The sequence below is a fragment of the Clinocottus analis genome, unplaced genomic scaffold, assembly GCF_023055335.1.
Source record: "Clinocottus analis isolate CAN_PGR_092001 unplaced genomic scaffold, fCliAna1.0.p SCAF_2, whole genome shotgun sequence".
NCBI lineage: Eukaryota > Metazoa > Chordata > Actinopteri > Perciformes > Cottidae > Clinocottus > Clinocottus analis.
Window position 1 is genome coordinate 17,260,376 of NW_027175931.1, and position 16,401 is coordinate 17,276,776.

General features: G+C 42.7%; 2 protein-coding genes across 5 annotated transcripts in view; both read right to left on the bottom strand.

The window, feature by feature from the left end:
• Positions 1–115: 115 nt before the first annotated feature.
• il12a (interleukin 12a) lies at positions 116–3,270 on the bottom strand. The gene is made up of 7 exons (XM_068584139.1): positions 3,246–3,270; positions 1,937–2,097; positions 1,779–1,868; positions 1,241–1,282; positions 859–1,002; positions 703–744; positions 116–586 (listed from the first exon to the last, which is right to left on the bottom strand). Exons 1-7 carry the CDS (start codon positions 3,268–3,270, stop codon positions 446–448), a joined length of 645 nt encoding a protein of 214 aa, XP_068440240.1. The 3' UTR covers positions 116–445.
• Positions 3,271–3,590: 320 nt separating this feature from the next.
• schip1 (schwannomin interacting protein 1) overlaps positions 3,591–16,401 on the bottom strand; it is a 175,399-nt gene continuing 162,588 nt past the window's right edge. For all 4 annotated transcript variants that reach the window (XM_068584694.1, XM_068584695.1, XM_068584696.1 and 1 more), the window contains 6 exons: positions 12,015–12,133; positions 10,324–10,441; positions 9,527–9,724; positions 5,904–6,027; positions 5,203–5,296; positions 3,591–4,522 (listed from right to left, as the gene is read on the bottom strand). In XM_068584694.1, the coding sequence (XP_068440795.1) occupies positions 4,471–4,522; positions 5,203–5,296; positions 5,904–6,027; positions 9,527–9,724; positions 10,324–10,441; positions 12,015–12,133 (705 nt within the window). In that variant the 3' untranslated portion in view covers positions 3,591–4,470. The remainder of the gene's footprint in view (positions 4,523–5,202; positions 5,297–5,903; positions 6,028–9,526; positions 9,725–10,323; positions 10,442–12,014; positions 12,134–16,401) is intronic.

The window sequence follows — 16,401 nt, forward strand, 5'->3', positions numbered from 1 at the left end:
ATATCACTGTATATCCACCGTAGCAAAAAATACTTTCGATACAATTTCAAATAACATCACAGGCCATTTAAACACATGTAATACATATATCTCAAATAAATAGGAATCTGCAGCACATGCAGTGTACATCACCGCTTGGTAGTAATAAATATTTAATAAATTAAAGGTGTAGAAACACTGCACTTCCAGTTGGAAGGATGGTTACGTGGTTGTAGGACGTTTCCCTTAAATATCACTTCCACTTCAGCACTTCATACCAATAAATACGACAAGACAATAAATAACACCAGAGGCCATTAAAATACATTAATAAATAATTACATCTCAAATAAATTAAGTAAATATGTATTCTGCAGCACTACTTAGTAGTTGTAAAGGATGTGTAGTTGTGATGAATGAAAGAAGTAAAGATGTGTGGTGGGAACGATGGTGATATGGAGGATGTTCACTTCCTGTGATCTCCTGAGGAGATGTATCCCAGAGCTCGGTTGATGGTGATGGCTCGGACGTGGAAGCCCCTCATCATCTTACACATCTTCAGTCTGTTGCTGTAGGCGTCAGCTTCCCACTTCGGTTCAGCGGCCTCCTAAAATAAAACACGAGGGGTAAACCACCTGAGTCCTCTTCATCACAAAGGAAATAAGAGAGTTGACCTTTTAAAGACTGAACGACGAGAAGCAAACAGAAAGGAGGAACACAAACCTCTAAAGAGTCGCTCTCTCCGTCCGGCATCAGGGAGCAGCTCTGTTTGAAACAAGGAAGATCTTCATCAGGCAACCATCACATGTTATTCCCCAGAAGATTCTCTGTCATGTCAGACTGATTGTGACCCCTCCCACACATGCACGGTGAGCATACCTTTCTCAGGCTCTGCATCATTTCCAGAGTTGGACTCAGAAGTGCAACTTCTTCACCTGGGTTTCTGAGTGGGGATCTGAGGTAAGACTGAATGGCAGCAGCATAGAAGGACAAGTCCTTCCTGATGTTCCTCAAACATTCACTCTGTCAAGACAAACACAACCAACCCATCAGTCCTCTTTATAACACAACATTACAACGCGAGAAGAATAAGGAATACAATAGGTGTACAATGTAAACTGTGTGTGTAGAATAACAGATGAAGACAACATTTAAAGCTTTATTTAAATAAAATAGACACTGGACTTATCATTAATACGTTTGTATAACAAAGAATATGTCTTATAATTCCAAGAAAAGCATTTCAAAAGCAATAGCTGACCTCACTGAAAGATGAATTTCTTTGCATCATGCAACTTGAGTTCTGTGAGGATCAAAAACATTTTAAATGTGAGCAATTTGTTTTACAGGTCAGGTGCCCACAAACATACATGCACACACACACACACACACACACACACATATATATATATACATATATATATATATATACATATACATATACATATATATATATATATACATATACATATATATATATATATATATATATATATATATATATATATATATATATATATATATATATATATACATATATATATATATATATATATATATATATATATATATATATATATATATATATATGAATACAGCACAACATGGAAAAAAGAATTAGTAACATGCTGGAGTGAAATTATGTTTTCACAAATTCATCGAACAAACATTTTATCATCCTGGATGATGTGACGAACACATGCGCAGAAGACTAATTGAGATCAATATTTTTACGACACGACAAGTAAAGATAATTCAAAAGGGTTTTTGTCATGATTTCAAAAAGCAGCTGCTGTCACCTGGGTCAGCGTGGGCGCGCAGGCCAGCACCGTGTCACTGGGACTCCTCGCCGTCATCCTGTCGGACACGATGCCGAAGCACAACACGTCCTGGAATACACAATTCACTATGAACAAACCGCAGAGCAAGAGAAACACACAAAGCAACAGCTGTGTACCGTACTCACGCCGCTGAGGAGCTGCGTGATGTTCCGCAGGAGGTTCCTAAAGAGCAGCGCGCAGTCCCCGCACGTCCCCGCGCCCTGCGCGCGCACCGGGAGTCCTGTCGCCGGGCGCGAGCTCATTAAGAACAGCAGCAGCACGCAGCTGGAGAAGCCCGCTGCAGATAGACCAAGCGTCAACACAAGAGTACCACGACAACACACACTACACAACCACGCGGGGGGATCCTTTGTGCCGCGTGCTTCACGCTGACTTACAGAAACGGAGGAGTGTCATCTTTGGGGTCAGGTAGATGTCGCTGGTCGTGCCCGGTGGATAAGCAGCACTGTGTGGCTGTCTTCTGGTGTCTCATTGTATTTATACGCATGTTGGAAGTGGGGGGGTCCCTCCGCCGTCCCTACAGGAGCGCCAGCAGCAAAGAAAACTAAAACGTCATCTCGTAGTTTTCTCGCTGTCAACCTTACGGCACGCTTTGCGTTACAGAAACGAGAAGTGGCATGTTTGCCTCTTTGTAAAGAAACCAACGGCGAGAATAAATATACTCAAACTGTGACGCAACAGTTTAAATTTAGATACACTTTACCGGGTTGAATGTATACGCTTTTAATATTAATTAGATTAGGAACTATTAACTATTGTCATTATCTTATAATTCATCTATAGATATGTTATAAGATATTATACTAACTATTAACATTATCTTATAACTTATCTATTAACTATGAGCATTATCTTATATGGCTCTCAGAGGCTAAAAACACTTTAATTTCCTATTAGTTATTATTTATTTGCAGAGGAAGATCGGGGATATGATCATAAACCCTTGTGATGGGGTGATTGTTTTGCCCTTAGAAACTTCTGTTTCTAAGGGGCATCCTTAGAAAGGGCAAGTTAAGGGCATTAACTTTTATATCTGAAGTATAGTTTATTACCTGAGCATTTGTACGAGGCTCAAATGACAATAAATTGAAATAGGATCAATGCATAAACTATATGCATTGATCCAATGTTGAAGTAAGCGTGACCTCATACTCTCTTTCACTCTCTGGGAGAGAGCACTTCTAAAGAAAGCGCTCTCTCTGAAGGTGCACGCTGTTGGTTGAGGAGTTTCCTGGCCTTTAGACCACCAGAGACTACTCTTTGAAAAAGGTGTAAGATCAGACAGAAGACCCCCGGAGAGAGAGGGGGGATTTCATTTATCATACTTGACATGTAAAATAACATTGTATTCATTTCTAACCCTTCCAGCCATAACATTTGTATATTTAAACCCACAACTTAGACTAACAAATGCCCACAACTGACCATTCCTCACATTACCAGTCAACATGTTGTCCTCATGCATGTGAAAGCAAAGAAATCCTAATTAGGACTTTTAGAGGGGTTGTCCATTTTCATAAGGAGTCCCTTTAAGAGCAGTAAGAAAAACAACCCAGATGAAAGAGTGAGAGACAAACAATGTCTCAATGAGGCAAAACCGAAACAGGGAGATGAGTCACGCGACGCGCGATGAGGTGGCGCTTTATTTTCCCGCTGCAGTTGCGACCACTGAGTCCTTCATGTGTTCATCAGAAAGAGGAAGCTCATCTAATGCAGCCGCATGAATTACTGCACGTCAAACCAACGTATATGAAACAAAGTTTATTCTTTATTTTACATATCTGTACATAAACATTTCTTCCCTCAAATAAAGTTTTTGATTACAGTAGGATGAAAACGATTTTAACACACTTATTCATTTAAAATGACTCGTGTCAGAAAATCAACATTCACAAAATGTTGAAGAGCGATTAGAGTGAACGTATTACCAAAAGCTACGACTCCACTACAAGGCAGGCATGTTTCCTTTACACTCTTTTAGCACCTTCAAATAAACGTTTCTCAGTTGAAAACTACCATTTGTGCAGAATAAAAACAGGTTGACTTTGAAATACTTAAAAATTACTGTCCAACTTAAAATGGTCTGAAGAAGTTAGTTTCCATCTGTTTATTTTTTTTATTTTTTTCATACAATGTTGTTTCTTTTTCTCATGACTGACTTTCTACTAATTTTTTCACTATTATTAAATTTTTTCCCCACAATTTTTGCATTTGACAGTTATAATTTAGTGGCGGATGTAGAAAGTTAAAAAGAAACGAGAGCAAAGCCGATCACTGCACAGGAAGCTGGGGACAGAATCCATGACAACACACAATCAAGTTCCTCCTCTCCCGGGAAGCAGGAAGTGCTCATCCGTCCTCAGCGCTGGGAGAAAACCACAGAAGCAGACGAGAGAGGGTGGTCTTCTTCTGTGGTGCTGCTACCACTGCAGTCAGTGGGCTGGACAGGAAGGAGACGGGGAGCAGCGAGGAGCAAAATACTTGGGACAAGCGGGCGGTTCGGATGGACGCGGGCGGAGGTGGAATGGCCAGAGGGGAACAGTCTGGTCTGGAGCGGGAGCGTGGCGGGGGTGTGTGTGTGTGTGTGTGTGTGTGTGTGTGTGTGTGTATGTGTGTGTGTGTGTGTGGGTGGGGAGGGGTGCACGGCATCTCATTTGGACAGGGTCCTCTCAGCCAAATGTTTCTGCTGGCTCTCAGCATGCCTGCACAGGAGGAAAGGAACAGACGTGGGGGGGATGAGACCAACAATTTAATGAATAATAATAAATAATCTGAGAGAGAGATAACTGGTTGTGTTCAAAACGTGTCTAGTGCTCTTGGAAAGCAGGGAAAACCCTCCGGATGAAGAGAAAGGCTCTCCAGAATATACAAACAAAAGCCTCATTATGGCAATTATTGAAAGAGCCAACATGTTGTGACGGCTCCAGGTCTCCATCTTCATTTACCAAACAAACCAAACAGGTTTAGCCACACCTACGTCGTTAAAACAATTAATGAGAGGCAATCACATCAAATCACATGACATAGAAAATAACAGCTTAATAAGCACAAAAAAAAATGTTTTTATAAATATCATAAATGGAAGTGAGGCAACCATGAAGTGTATCAAAGGCTGAGAGAAAAACAGAAAAGCCTACACAAAGCATTCAAAGTCTATATGCTCATTATATATATATACTATATGCTATATATTATATCATTATATATACTATATGCTCTTTGTTCATATACACTATATGCGACATCATTATTTATACTATATGCTACATCATTATATACTTTCTTTCTTCTTTCTCCCCATTTTTTTTTCTCCTTTAAATGAATGTATGTGTTCACCACAGTGAACCCAGAGGAGTATGTTTGTCCTTCAGTGCGTCATCACCTGGTGAGGTCCTCGATGTCAACCAGCATGGCATCCTGCTCCATGTGCAGCTCATCCCGGATCAGCAGCAGCTGGACCAGCTCCTCATTCAGACCTGGAGTTGGAGATGATATGAGGAATCATAAAACAATCATGTCAGGCCACAGACGCGTCATTATGGCAAAAGAAAAGGAATTTGTCCAATTAAATTATACTTAAAACATCACAGTGACCCATCCCACACTTCCCACTGTGCAGCTTGTCACTACAGGTGTGTGTGTGTGTGTGGATATATATATATATATATAAAGTCATCAAAACTAAGTCATCAAAAGCATCGGCAGTCTGACACATATCACAAGTTTTAGCTATTGTCCCTTCAGCTTTGATAGAAAATAACAAGAAATATGAGGGGAAAGGCTGTTTTGAAAGTAAAAAGTAGCTCATGATTTTGGACTCATGGGGATTTTTGGAGCTAGATGAGAGATTATTCATCCCTGAGTCGCAGGATCAATGATCTGTGCGGCGCTGTGACAGTAAACGCTCGGGGGAAGCTGTCAACTGTACAGTTCTTTGAACACGGATCAGTATGCATGTGCATGTTTTTCCCCATTTGCTCTCTTGCTCATTTCTGCAATTGAAAGCAGAGGTCAGTGTGTGTGTGTGTTTGTGTGTGTGTGTGTGTGTGTGTGTGTGTGTGTGTGTGTGTGTGGTCAACTCACTCTCGATCTGGGAGTGCAGGTCATTGACGATGACTTGGAGCTGCCCCAGCGTCATGTCTCTCAAGTCGGTGGGCTTCAGGCTTCTTTTCATTAGACACTCACTGATGTGAGGCATGTGTGGAAGCTGCCGAAAAACACACACAACATGTTAAACATTGTAATTTCTCTAACCGGAGGCCAAAGAAGGTTCAGCGTCTGAAAAATGTCTTGCTGTACGCATATCTTTCACATCTTTGAAAGACATTTACAAACAATGTAGTTCCTGGAAGAAAAAGATATAAAAAGATGCACATTGTTGTAAATGACTTGCCATTTTGTGACCTGACATTTATAGACATCATTAAATGAATAAGAATCAGAATACAAACGAGACTGAATCTACATTGTGGAGTCCTGAAAGCATCAGTCAGCTGTATTGACTAACCAACCTACTTTTAAATCATTTATCAAGCAAAACAGACAACTTTCCCTGGTGAAAGATTCTCAGTTTTGAGGTTTGTCTGTTATTCTTTCTGGCAATTGGCATTATCACTATTTTCTGATATTTTGGACAAACAAATATATTGAAAAAAAAGAAAGAATCTGCATGTTTTTCAGAAATGAATACAATGGCTAAATGTCGCCTGTTCAAAAGCCACAATGCATTATCAGCAGTATGAAAGCAGTGACTGACACAATGTTCAACTTCCATCTGCTGCTTGACTTCATGTGATACGCAGCGTTTTACTTTGGTGCTTTTTCTGTGAAAAACGACAGCGTTTCAGTTTCTCCTGATGAATCACTCTTCCTCTTCAAGTGTTCAACTCTCGATTAACTCAGTCACTGTGTGAAGCAGCTCAACGCTTCCACAGGGTGCAGCTTCATTTCGCTTCACATCTCCTGGATGTTTACAGTATGATGCAACTTTTCAAATTCTCAAGCGTGCCCACACACCAACAGTATTGTCACTTCTGTGATTGCGCCACAGAAGTGACAATTAAAGGGCAAGAAATTCCAATTTTCTCACTGACTGAAAATGAAAGGCTTTTGTAAAAAGTTTTGTATGTTTCTTGTATTATTGCATGAGTAGTATCTGAGAGAATACAGCTCCAAACAGTGCTTTTACTTCCAGTTTGACCATCCAGTTAAATGTGCTCTTAAGCCTGAATCGTAATGGATGAATCGCTGCCGCTGGCTTTGTGAACGTGTGAATGAGTCCACATTGCTACCAGCAGTTGCTTCATGTTCTCAATCAACTTGAGCGTGGAGCCACACAACATGCAAACAAACTACAAGGCATCGTGTGTGCTTTCCCAGGCACAATGAGCAGATAATTAGCTTTTCGTTTACCAGACTCCCTCTGTCAACACCAACCTTTCCACATTCTTTCTCTTTCCCTCCATCGCCCGATCTCTCCCTGCCTCCCTCCCACCTCACCACCAGCAGGTGAGCAAACGTGTGGCATGTGCCACGCTCTAAGTGTTTGCATGTGAGGTCGTCTGGCCGGCTCTTCGTGCTCATTTCTCCACATTCTTTCACTTTCACATTGATAGCTGCACTATCAGAGGTGTCAGTTTCAGTTTCAGTGGCCACAGACTGAACGGTGTCACAGAGAGTGACGGGTCTGCTGCCCGATGACTGAGTTTCTGTGATTAAATGTCACATTACACATTATTGACTGAGTGCTCAACACCAGTAAGCTAACCTCCAGCTATGACTTAATATCAAAAGAAGGAACTGTACACTGTACTCTCTCTCTTTCAGGTTTAGGGAAACACACACTCCCAGCGCACACACACACACACACACACACACACACACACACACACACACACACACACACACACACACACACACACACAGGCAGCTGGATGCTTACTGTGCTGCATGAATTCCCATTGTTTGCCCTTGATAAATGGGCAGATCCAGTTTATTTGGAAGTGAATAAAACCAACTGGCATCCGTGTCACCCTGTAGGGTTTGCTCTCGGACCCCATTCAAGATGACACCTCGTCATTCATTTGAGTGTGTTTGGCAGGAAACACAATAAGAAATGGATTGCGACAACATTGTTGTCATACCATGTAATTGACGATAGGAGACTCCTTGTGTATCATAGCTTCTAGCTAATTATGTCAACTGTTGCCATTTCTCATTGATAATTACCATGTCAACTGTTAATACACAACTTTTAGTTATCTATTTGAACTTTTAACCCATAACTCTCAGCTGGCTATTCAAACCATTTATCCATTACATGTTTACACTGCTCCCTTGCCAACTGACTCAGGTTGGTGGAAAATCATATTAGCAACTACTAATTGGTATATTTTTTCAATTTAATTTATAATTAATTAGTATTATTATTTTTTTTTTTACATTAGTTGAGCTTGTGCACAGTCCTCCCACACACACACACACACACACACACACACACACACACACACACACACACACACACACACACACACACACACACACACACACACACCAGGTCATTGTTCCCCCTTGTTAGTGACCCCTGATCTATTACAGTTTAATACATCTCTGGTGTTGCGGCTGCAGCCTTCACACATCTTAATATTCAGCGTGTGTTCGGTCAGGATGTGACAGCGATGTCTTCTGACTGCCGAGCGCTGCGACGTCCCTAAACACTGAAGTCAATGCTTTCCGGCGTATGAATTATAGATGGATCCGGCCGAGCTGCCGGCCTTCTCTCTGAATAAGTAAAGTGGTTCTGCCTGCGAGTGCGGGTGGAAACATAGTGTGTGTAAGTCTGACAGTGTGTGTGTGTGTGTGTGTGTTGGTGTGTGTGCTCCGGAAGAAGCAGCGAGGCAGATATTAACGGATGAAATAATGATGAACAGAGCCCTCACCTTCCTTCCTCCCCACGGAGGCAGAGGAAGAGAGACAACAGAGGGGAGGCTTCCGGTGACATCATCACAATACATATTGTAAATGACCTATTCAGCAGCATATACTACTCATATGTTACTGAAACCCGCCCATCTACTCTCATGTAACATGACGAAACGTGTTTCTGTCTGCATGTTATTCACCATCTTATCCTCCAATCAGCTCTCAGGAAAACAAGCTACAAATAAAACACCAACTCACTCATATTGTTACCTTTTGATTTATATGGAAACTAGTTAGAAAGCAGCAGTTGATTTAAACATCCAGCAGATATAAATACATCTCTGATAAGAGCGATGACACCGTAAAATTGTGGGCCAGGAAACCTAAACAAAGAGCTGAAGGTTTCCTGAGGGGAAAGAGCAATTGGGTCATGATTCTCTGGGAGTTCATCACTACAAGAAACCCCTTCCAAAAATAAGTAGTCATGTGACCTACTGGTCAAATAAAATACTGATTACAGCTGTTTTAAAGTAAAACCAAAAGCTTGAAATGGTTCAGAGTAACTCTACTCTTATAGCTCCAATAAATCAATGTATCTGTTGTTTCTCTGTTGTTTCAAGAGCAATTTAATTTGGTCTTTTATTACAAGCACATCCATTCTGTCATGTATGAGAATATAGGAGTCAAATAGAAAATTCGACAGGCGTTTCCTTTCTTTGTAACAATTGTCCTAAATGTAAAACTTGGCGGTCAAAGGAAGCGCTGCTGTGTGATCTCGTACTGACCAGGTCGGCCACCGGGGACTTCTTGCGGTTCTGTTTCTCCACCTCCACCTGCATCTTGGCCATCGGCTTGGCCATAGCCAGGGCCAGCTTCGCCTCCGCCTGCAGCTTCTTCTGTCGACTTACGAAGTCCATGTCCTCCAGAGACTCAGAGTCGTCCTCTGTGGTGTCCCTGTCCGAGTAGGACGAACTCTGCTTGGACTGCGGGGCGGCCGTGGTGGGAGGAGGAAGAGCGAGGACAGATAAGTATGGCAAGGTGGAATGAAATATGAAGAGACAATGGACAGGATGAGAAATGAGGGAGAAAAGGAAAGTACAGAAAGACCAGGTCAGATAATTCATGTGTATGTGTTCTTGGTAGATGTTACACACTGACAGGAACGTCATTTTACATCAAACAGGATGTGAGGGAGAGCGCGGATGAACGTGTACAGAGAGGGTCATTTTCTTTCTGTTAAATGCGTCTCAGGCTGATGTGAGGTTAATGCAGCCGGTCATCCAGAGCCATGGCGAGCGTCGTCCGATTCATCTCTCATTTGCTGCCCATGAATTGGTTAACAGGCCAGAAAACGTGAGCAAAGACATCCACAGAGAAACCTAACCGCCGGCTCTTCCTCGGATTCATCGTGAATATCTCACCTTTTCATTCTTGATCTGTCTCAAACTCGCTTCTTTACACTTCAACATTATCAACCCTGTACGTCCTAATACACACGTCGCAGTCATTTAAAGATTGACGTCATTTTCTCTCATTATAATTCGGCATGCTTCAAAGTGCACTCGTGCACGTCGGTGCGTACCATCGGGGACAGAGGGGTGTCCAGGCTGGTCTCCGTCTTGCTGTCATCGGCGTCGCTGTCCTTGTCGCTGCCGCTGTCATTGACAAAACAGATCTGGAGGTTCATCCCACTCTGCAGCCTGCAGGCAGAGACAGCGACACATTCAACATGTCAGCATGTTAGCGTGTTAACGTGAATGCAGAGTCAAGGCAGGAATGTTGCCTCTTTCTGCAGCAGGGGCCTCAACATGACGACAGCCCACTGAACTGTGTGTACCAGACAGATGCACGCTGCCTTCAGAATTAAGGAAGGCTTGTGTTTTTAATCATCTCCCCCATTGTCTTCAATATGGATCGATCCAGGAAGCCTCCGGTGGGTCTGATCCAATCTGCAGCATAATATCAAGATCCAGCCCACTGCGGATCAATAATCTGCCTTTTCAATGCCGTAATTACAAACCGAGCTGATTGATTACACAGCATAGATCCAATCAGTCCAAATTAAAATAGGACCTCGGTGGTCGATTGTTTATTTTCAGGAGAGGCAGCGTTCAGCACCTCCCTTTAACTTAAAGTTAACAGATTATGAAAGCATTTACTAACCTTTCTGATGACTAGCAGTGAATAACATGTGATGCCTCTACAGTGGAGAGACTGACTTATGAATCTGCCAATTTTAAATTATTGCTTTCATATTAGCATTATTATTGGCAAATGTGTCAGCTGAGAAGTAGAAAGAAATTGCAGAACAGAATTACCAAAGATACGTTTGGGGTAAGAGTGTCACTATTACACAGTTAGTTTTGGTTTTGAGATCTGAAGTTATTCTTGTTTTGTTTTAGTCCATATTCACACATGCTTATAGAATGTGTGTAATTATACACAAACCACACCGGAGCAAGGCCATTATTACATGCCATGCAGGCAATACTTTCCCACAAGTCTTTGAAAAATAAATGTGAGAGATCCTTATAAAAATATTACAAAAACATGCAATGTACAACATTAAAATATTGGCCGATATTTTGTTCTCTGATTCTTAATTTCTCAAATATAGATCGTGGTATCAGCCTCAAAAACCCAGTATCAGTAAAAGTGTGACACATTTTCCCACATCACTGTCATTTTGTGACATATAATCAATGATGAGGACATCAGTCATTAACTCTTTGTATTGGGAGGCAGGAATAGAGAAAGCTCAGAGAGTTGCATGGAGTTCCAGTAAGGTGAGTGGGAGGTGGTACTGGCATCTGTGGGTCTGCTGGGAAGTGAAAGCCACAGAGGCTGACTGTGTGTGGCTCATGCTCTCTTCCTCCTTGTTTCTCGTATCTTACTGATACCCGTGACTGTAAATATGCATCTTCTAGATTTCTAGAAGATCTATTTTCTTCTAGAAAATCTAGATTTTCCTTTTGTTTGTTTTTTTAACTCTTGTACACAGTGTATATATTTTTTAACATCAAAATACAATAGTTATATTTATTCGGTCTGTAAATACTGTATATGTATATAATATTCTGTTTATTATTTATAATACTTATCTTTTACAATGTCTCTTGTGTGCACTTTAACCCGTTTGCTGCTGTATCCTGTAAGTTTCCCCACTGCGGGACGAACAAAGGAATATCTAACCCAATCAAACCACAAAGGAAAAGATGGAAAAGCAGCAGTCACAGGTGTGTTGCTGAAGACTGAAGCCACACGAGGTCTCACCGTGAGGACAGGCTGGGTTTGCCGCTCTTGCTGCAGCTGGTGTAGATGCCCGGCCCATCGTCAAAGAAACTGCCGAGGGCCAACTTCTGCCTGATGGACTCCCTCTCATTCTTTTGGGCCTGTAACAAGAGAACCACAAGGTGAGTTGACCGGCTTTATGACCTTTTTGATGACTCATGCTGGAGTTTCAGGGGTCAGAGGCCAGGGTCAGGCTGGTAGGCCTGTTGTCATGAAACCTCAAGCCTCAGGTACTTATATATAGTTTTCTGTCACGCTACATCACCCCCACACAGCCAGCTGTATTCACAGGCAGCAGTTCCTCCGAGCCCTTTCTGACGAGTACCAGTGTATTAATAGCAGCAGCCTCCTCTTAATTTGCAGTAAGAGCTTCAGTGTCATCCTCACAAGGTCTGATACAAAGTGTGGAGTCAGCCCGAGAACTGGAAACAAACGTGTGAAATATCTGAGTTGGGATCATCACAAGAGTTGACATTACTAGAAGTCACAAGCAGATGGTGCTGTTGTCTCAGAGAACAACTAGTGAGCTGCTCCTTCTCTCTCTCTCTCTCTCTCTCTCTCTCTCTCTCTCTCTCTCTCTCTCTCTCTCTCTCTCTCACACACACACACACACACACACACACACACACACACACACACAGTAGGTCTTCTCATCGATGATGACTACCACAGGATCAGGTGTATGATGGTAAACTCCAGAGCAATAGGAGTAATAGCCGTTTCCCACATTCTTAAATCTGCCAAATCTGCAAGAATCCCAACATTACACATTCCCAGAGTCACTCTCGTTTGGCTTCCTCCCAATCCTGAATTATAACCCAGTGCAGCTTCAGCTTTGGCAGCACTTCACACACACACACACACACACACTCTCACACACTCTCAGTCTCCAGAGGATGTCTCGTCTGAGCCGATAACAGGTAAACACGTCAAACTGAGTTGCACACAACTGAAGAGAGACTGACTGAGTTCAATTCTCTGAAACACTATCTGCACATGCTACTGCTGCAAACCAGGATTGAAGCACATGTTTTTAGTCTCGCTTTAAGAAGGACTTGAAAGACGTCAGTTTGCTCCTGACTGCGTCTCCGTTATTGCCTAACGGACGGGAAGAATGTGCGAATGTGTGTTTTTAAAATGCAGTTGGACTTGGTGTGAGCTATGAACAAGATTGGAGGTCTGAATCACTGGTGAGTTGGTGAATCTTCATTTCAAAGCAATGCATTCATTCCTATAGGACGCAAGGTAGAGATGGGGAAGACAGACGCATGAATGTAGAGTTGGTTGTGTGGAGGTTCAAAATATTGAATATCCATATCCATCAAATCTGGGTTATCCTGATCAATAAACTCTGAGTGGAGCCAGGCTTCTAGGTTTCTTTGATTATTCAGTAATTCTTGATGATTCAGCTCCACGCCAAAAGAAAACATCATTTTATGGATCACAATGTTTTTATTCTACATTTTGTAACTTGTAAGCGGTGTCTGCTGCCCAAATGGTTAAAAGGTGACCATGTCACTTCAATCTGCATCCCTCCCCTTCCCCACACACTTCTCTACCTCTGCTTTGACTGGAACATAAAGGCAGAGAGAAGTTGGTGAACAATCCTTCCTCTTTGCCTCTCTTTCACATCATCCCCCGGCTCCACTTACTCCCCCACACAAGGTGTACCTTGTCATCCATCTCTGTTCCTCACACTCCCATTCTTCACCCGTCTAATTCAGACCCACCAGACCATTGTCTTCCTCTCTCTTCCTCGTTATCCCCAATCCCACTCATCTCCTGCCATCTCCATTTCTGTCCGCCAGCCTCAGGCCTCTACTACTCTTCTATCTCCCTGCAGTTTGTTTTCTTCTTCCCTCTCCAAATTGCTTACCACAGCTTCTTCACTTTCCACTTGTTTTCCCTACTCCTTCGCTCCCTCCTTTCCTTTCCTTTCCTCTCTCAGTCTCTCCCCACATGTGTGCGCAGGCCTTGGTGAGAGTGGCCCCACCAAGGACAAATTAACATAATCCCACTCCACACAAGAGCACGCAAGACGCACTTGGCACTGCCAGCGCACAAACTGGCAAGTAGTGGACCTGGCACTGCTCCTGTGTGTGTGTGTGTGTGTGTGTGTGTGTTTGTTAGATAGCCCGCGGAGTCAAGATGAACACACTTGAGAGTTTTAATTCATTGCTTCAAAGGCGCAACAGCAGCCTGCGTGGTATAGAACAAGCACACATTTATGTGCAGCACAGCTCACACACTGTCAATCATGTCACTCAGCAGAACAGGCGCTGCAAGCAGAGACCAATCAGAAGCCGCAGAGCAGCGTGGACCGTCCGCTGCCCTCATGAGGTGAGACCTGAGAAAAGTTTCAAAACAGCGAGACCACACACACGCTCTGCTAGAGGGTCGTGCTGACGTGAAGACATAAAGAGGTAAAGCCCCCCGTACAAAAAGAGTATTTCCTCACTGGAAATACTTATATCTCATATGCAGGGGTCAAAGGTGAGGGTTGTCTAAATATATGAGACATGAATGAAGAGAATCCGCTGCTGCAATGATTACAAATGAACATTTCATACACTGCCTGGTGAACTCATCAGCCCTCTGTTCATCTTCATAAAGGGAAACAGGTTTACATTCATATAAAATAGAAAAGCAGCAACTCCTCATATTCAAGCACATGTTTTGCATTTTGCCAATTACCTTTCTGCCGATCAACAAGTTGATTAATCAACTAAACTTATACGCCCTGATTTACACCTTCGTAACTGGACTGGACGGCAGACCGTCAGGATGCATTTCAATAAGTGAAATCAACATTATCATAATGGAGGAAAAACGCAACCATCTCCGGTCTTCAGCAGGATTTGCATGCAGGATATCATCTCTGCATCCAAAACGGCATGACAGCATGTTTCTGAGGCCTGCGTGAGTGTGTGTGTGGGCTGTGTGTGTGTGGGCTGTGTGTGGTAACAATCATGGAAGCCCTAAAACACATTTACAAAGGTGTGGAATTTGCCACTGAGCAGTGGAGGTGAGAAATGCACATCACATGTGGGCTCATGCCTCTCCTGACTTTTTTTCAACCTTTCTGCTCTTTTGATTGGCACTCACACAATGGCTATGAATACTATTGTTGTAATCCTTTGTGTGTCTTCCTGGGTCATTTTCACGGTGTCTTATCAAATCCTACAAAGGCAAAATTGAGTTTCCACATGATGATGACATGTAAAAATGCTGTATTCATTGCATTATTAACATTTTAGGATGTATGTGGGAGGGGAAACAGAGCGAGAGACAGAATAAGTGAGTGACAGCTCTAACCACCTCTCTAATTTCCTGGCCTTGAGCTTCACAGCCGTCACCACCCAAATTAGATTGGGGGGGAACACACAATTAGGATAATTTGTGTTTTTCCTGAAATTCAGCAACCAATTTCCTCCACTGAAAAGCCCTCAATGACAAAGTGATTCTCTCTCCGCTCTACAACTATTCATCCAGAGACCTGGAGGGCAATCAAGACCTGGCAATGGAGAACACACCGCTTGTTTTGAGCCCTCAAATCTGTATTAGAGGGGGCAGATGAATTTAATTATCTTTGCTAACAAAAAGCATCTTGCCCTAAATTGTTGGCTCTTGTGGCCAGACATTGTTGAGTCGTTAAGATTTTAAGATGGAAATAAATGTGCATGTAGATCTCATTCCCCTGCCACAAAGACAGTTCTTCAAAATGTCACCTCTTCATTTATTAATATCTATTTCTTGTATTCCTTATGTCGGGCTCTACTTTTTTTTGCACAATGTTGGCTTTTCACTGGCCAGTACATCGCTCCCTGGTTGGAGAAAAGAAGACACTCACACCCACACCCACACACACAAACACACACACAAAACACACACACACACACAGTATTGTGTACGAGCTATTTCATGACATGTTTTGTTTGGAAAAACTGTGACGGCTTCAGTCTGATGTGTCCACCAGGCCCGACACGAAGCTGCTGCTGAGCTCACAGCTCCACAAACACACACAAGGTCACTGAGTCGTCTGTGTGTGTGATTTGTGTTCTAAGCGTGTTGAAGAGCTTCACGGTCCACACACACAACACACACAACTGTTTTGTTTCCCTGAGTAAAACAGGGGCCGTATGAGTTCAATATGTAGCTACATATAGCAGCAGTTGAGCCTAGCTTAGCAGAAAGACCGTAAACAGAGGGGGAATGTTCAACTCAAAGTCTGCTTCTTGTGCTATGTCAGACCTGCATTCTATCCAAGATAAGAGACCTGACCTTTGACCCCTGGTGGAGTTCAGCTTTAGGTCAGTGCACGGCTGCTCCTGTCACTCAGAGTCAAAGAGTAGAGTTCAGCAAGTGCTAG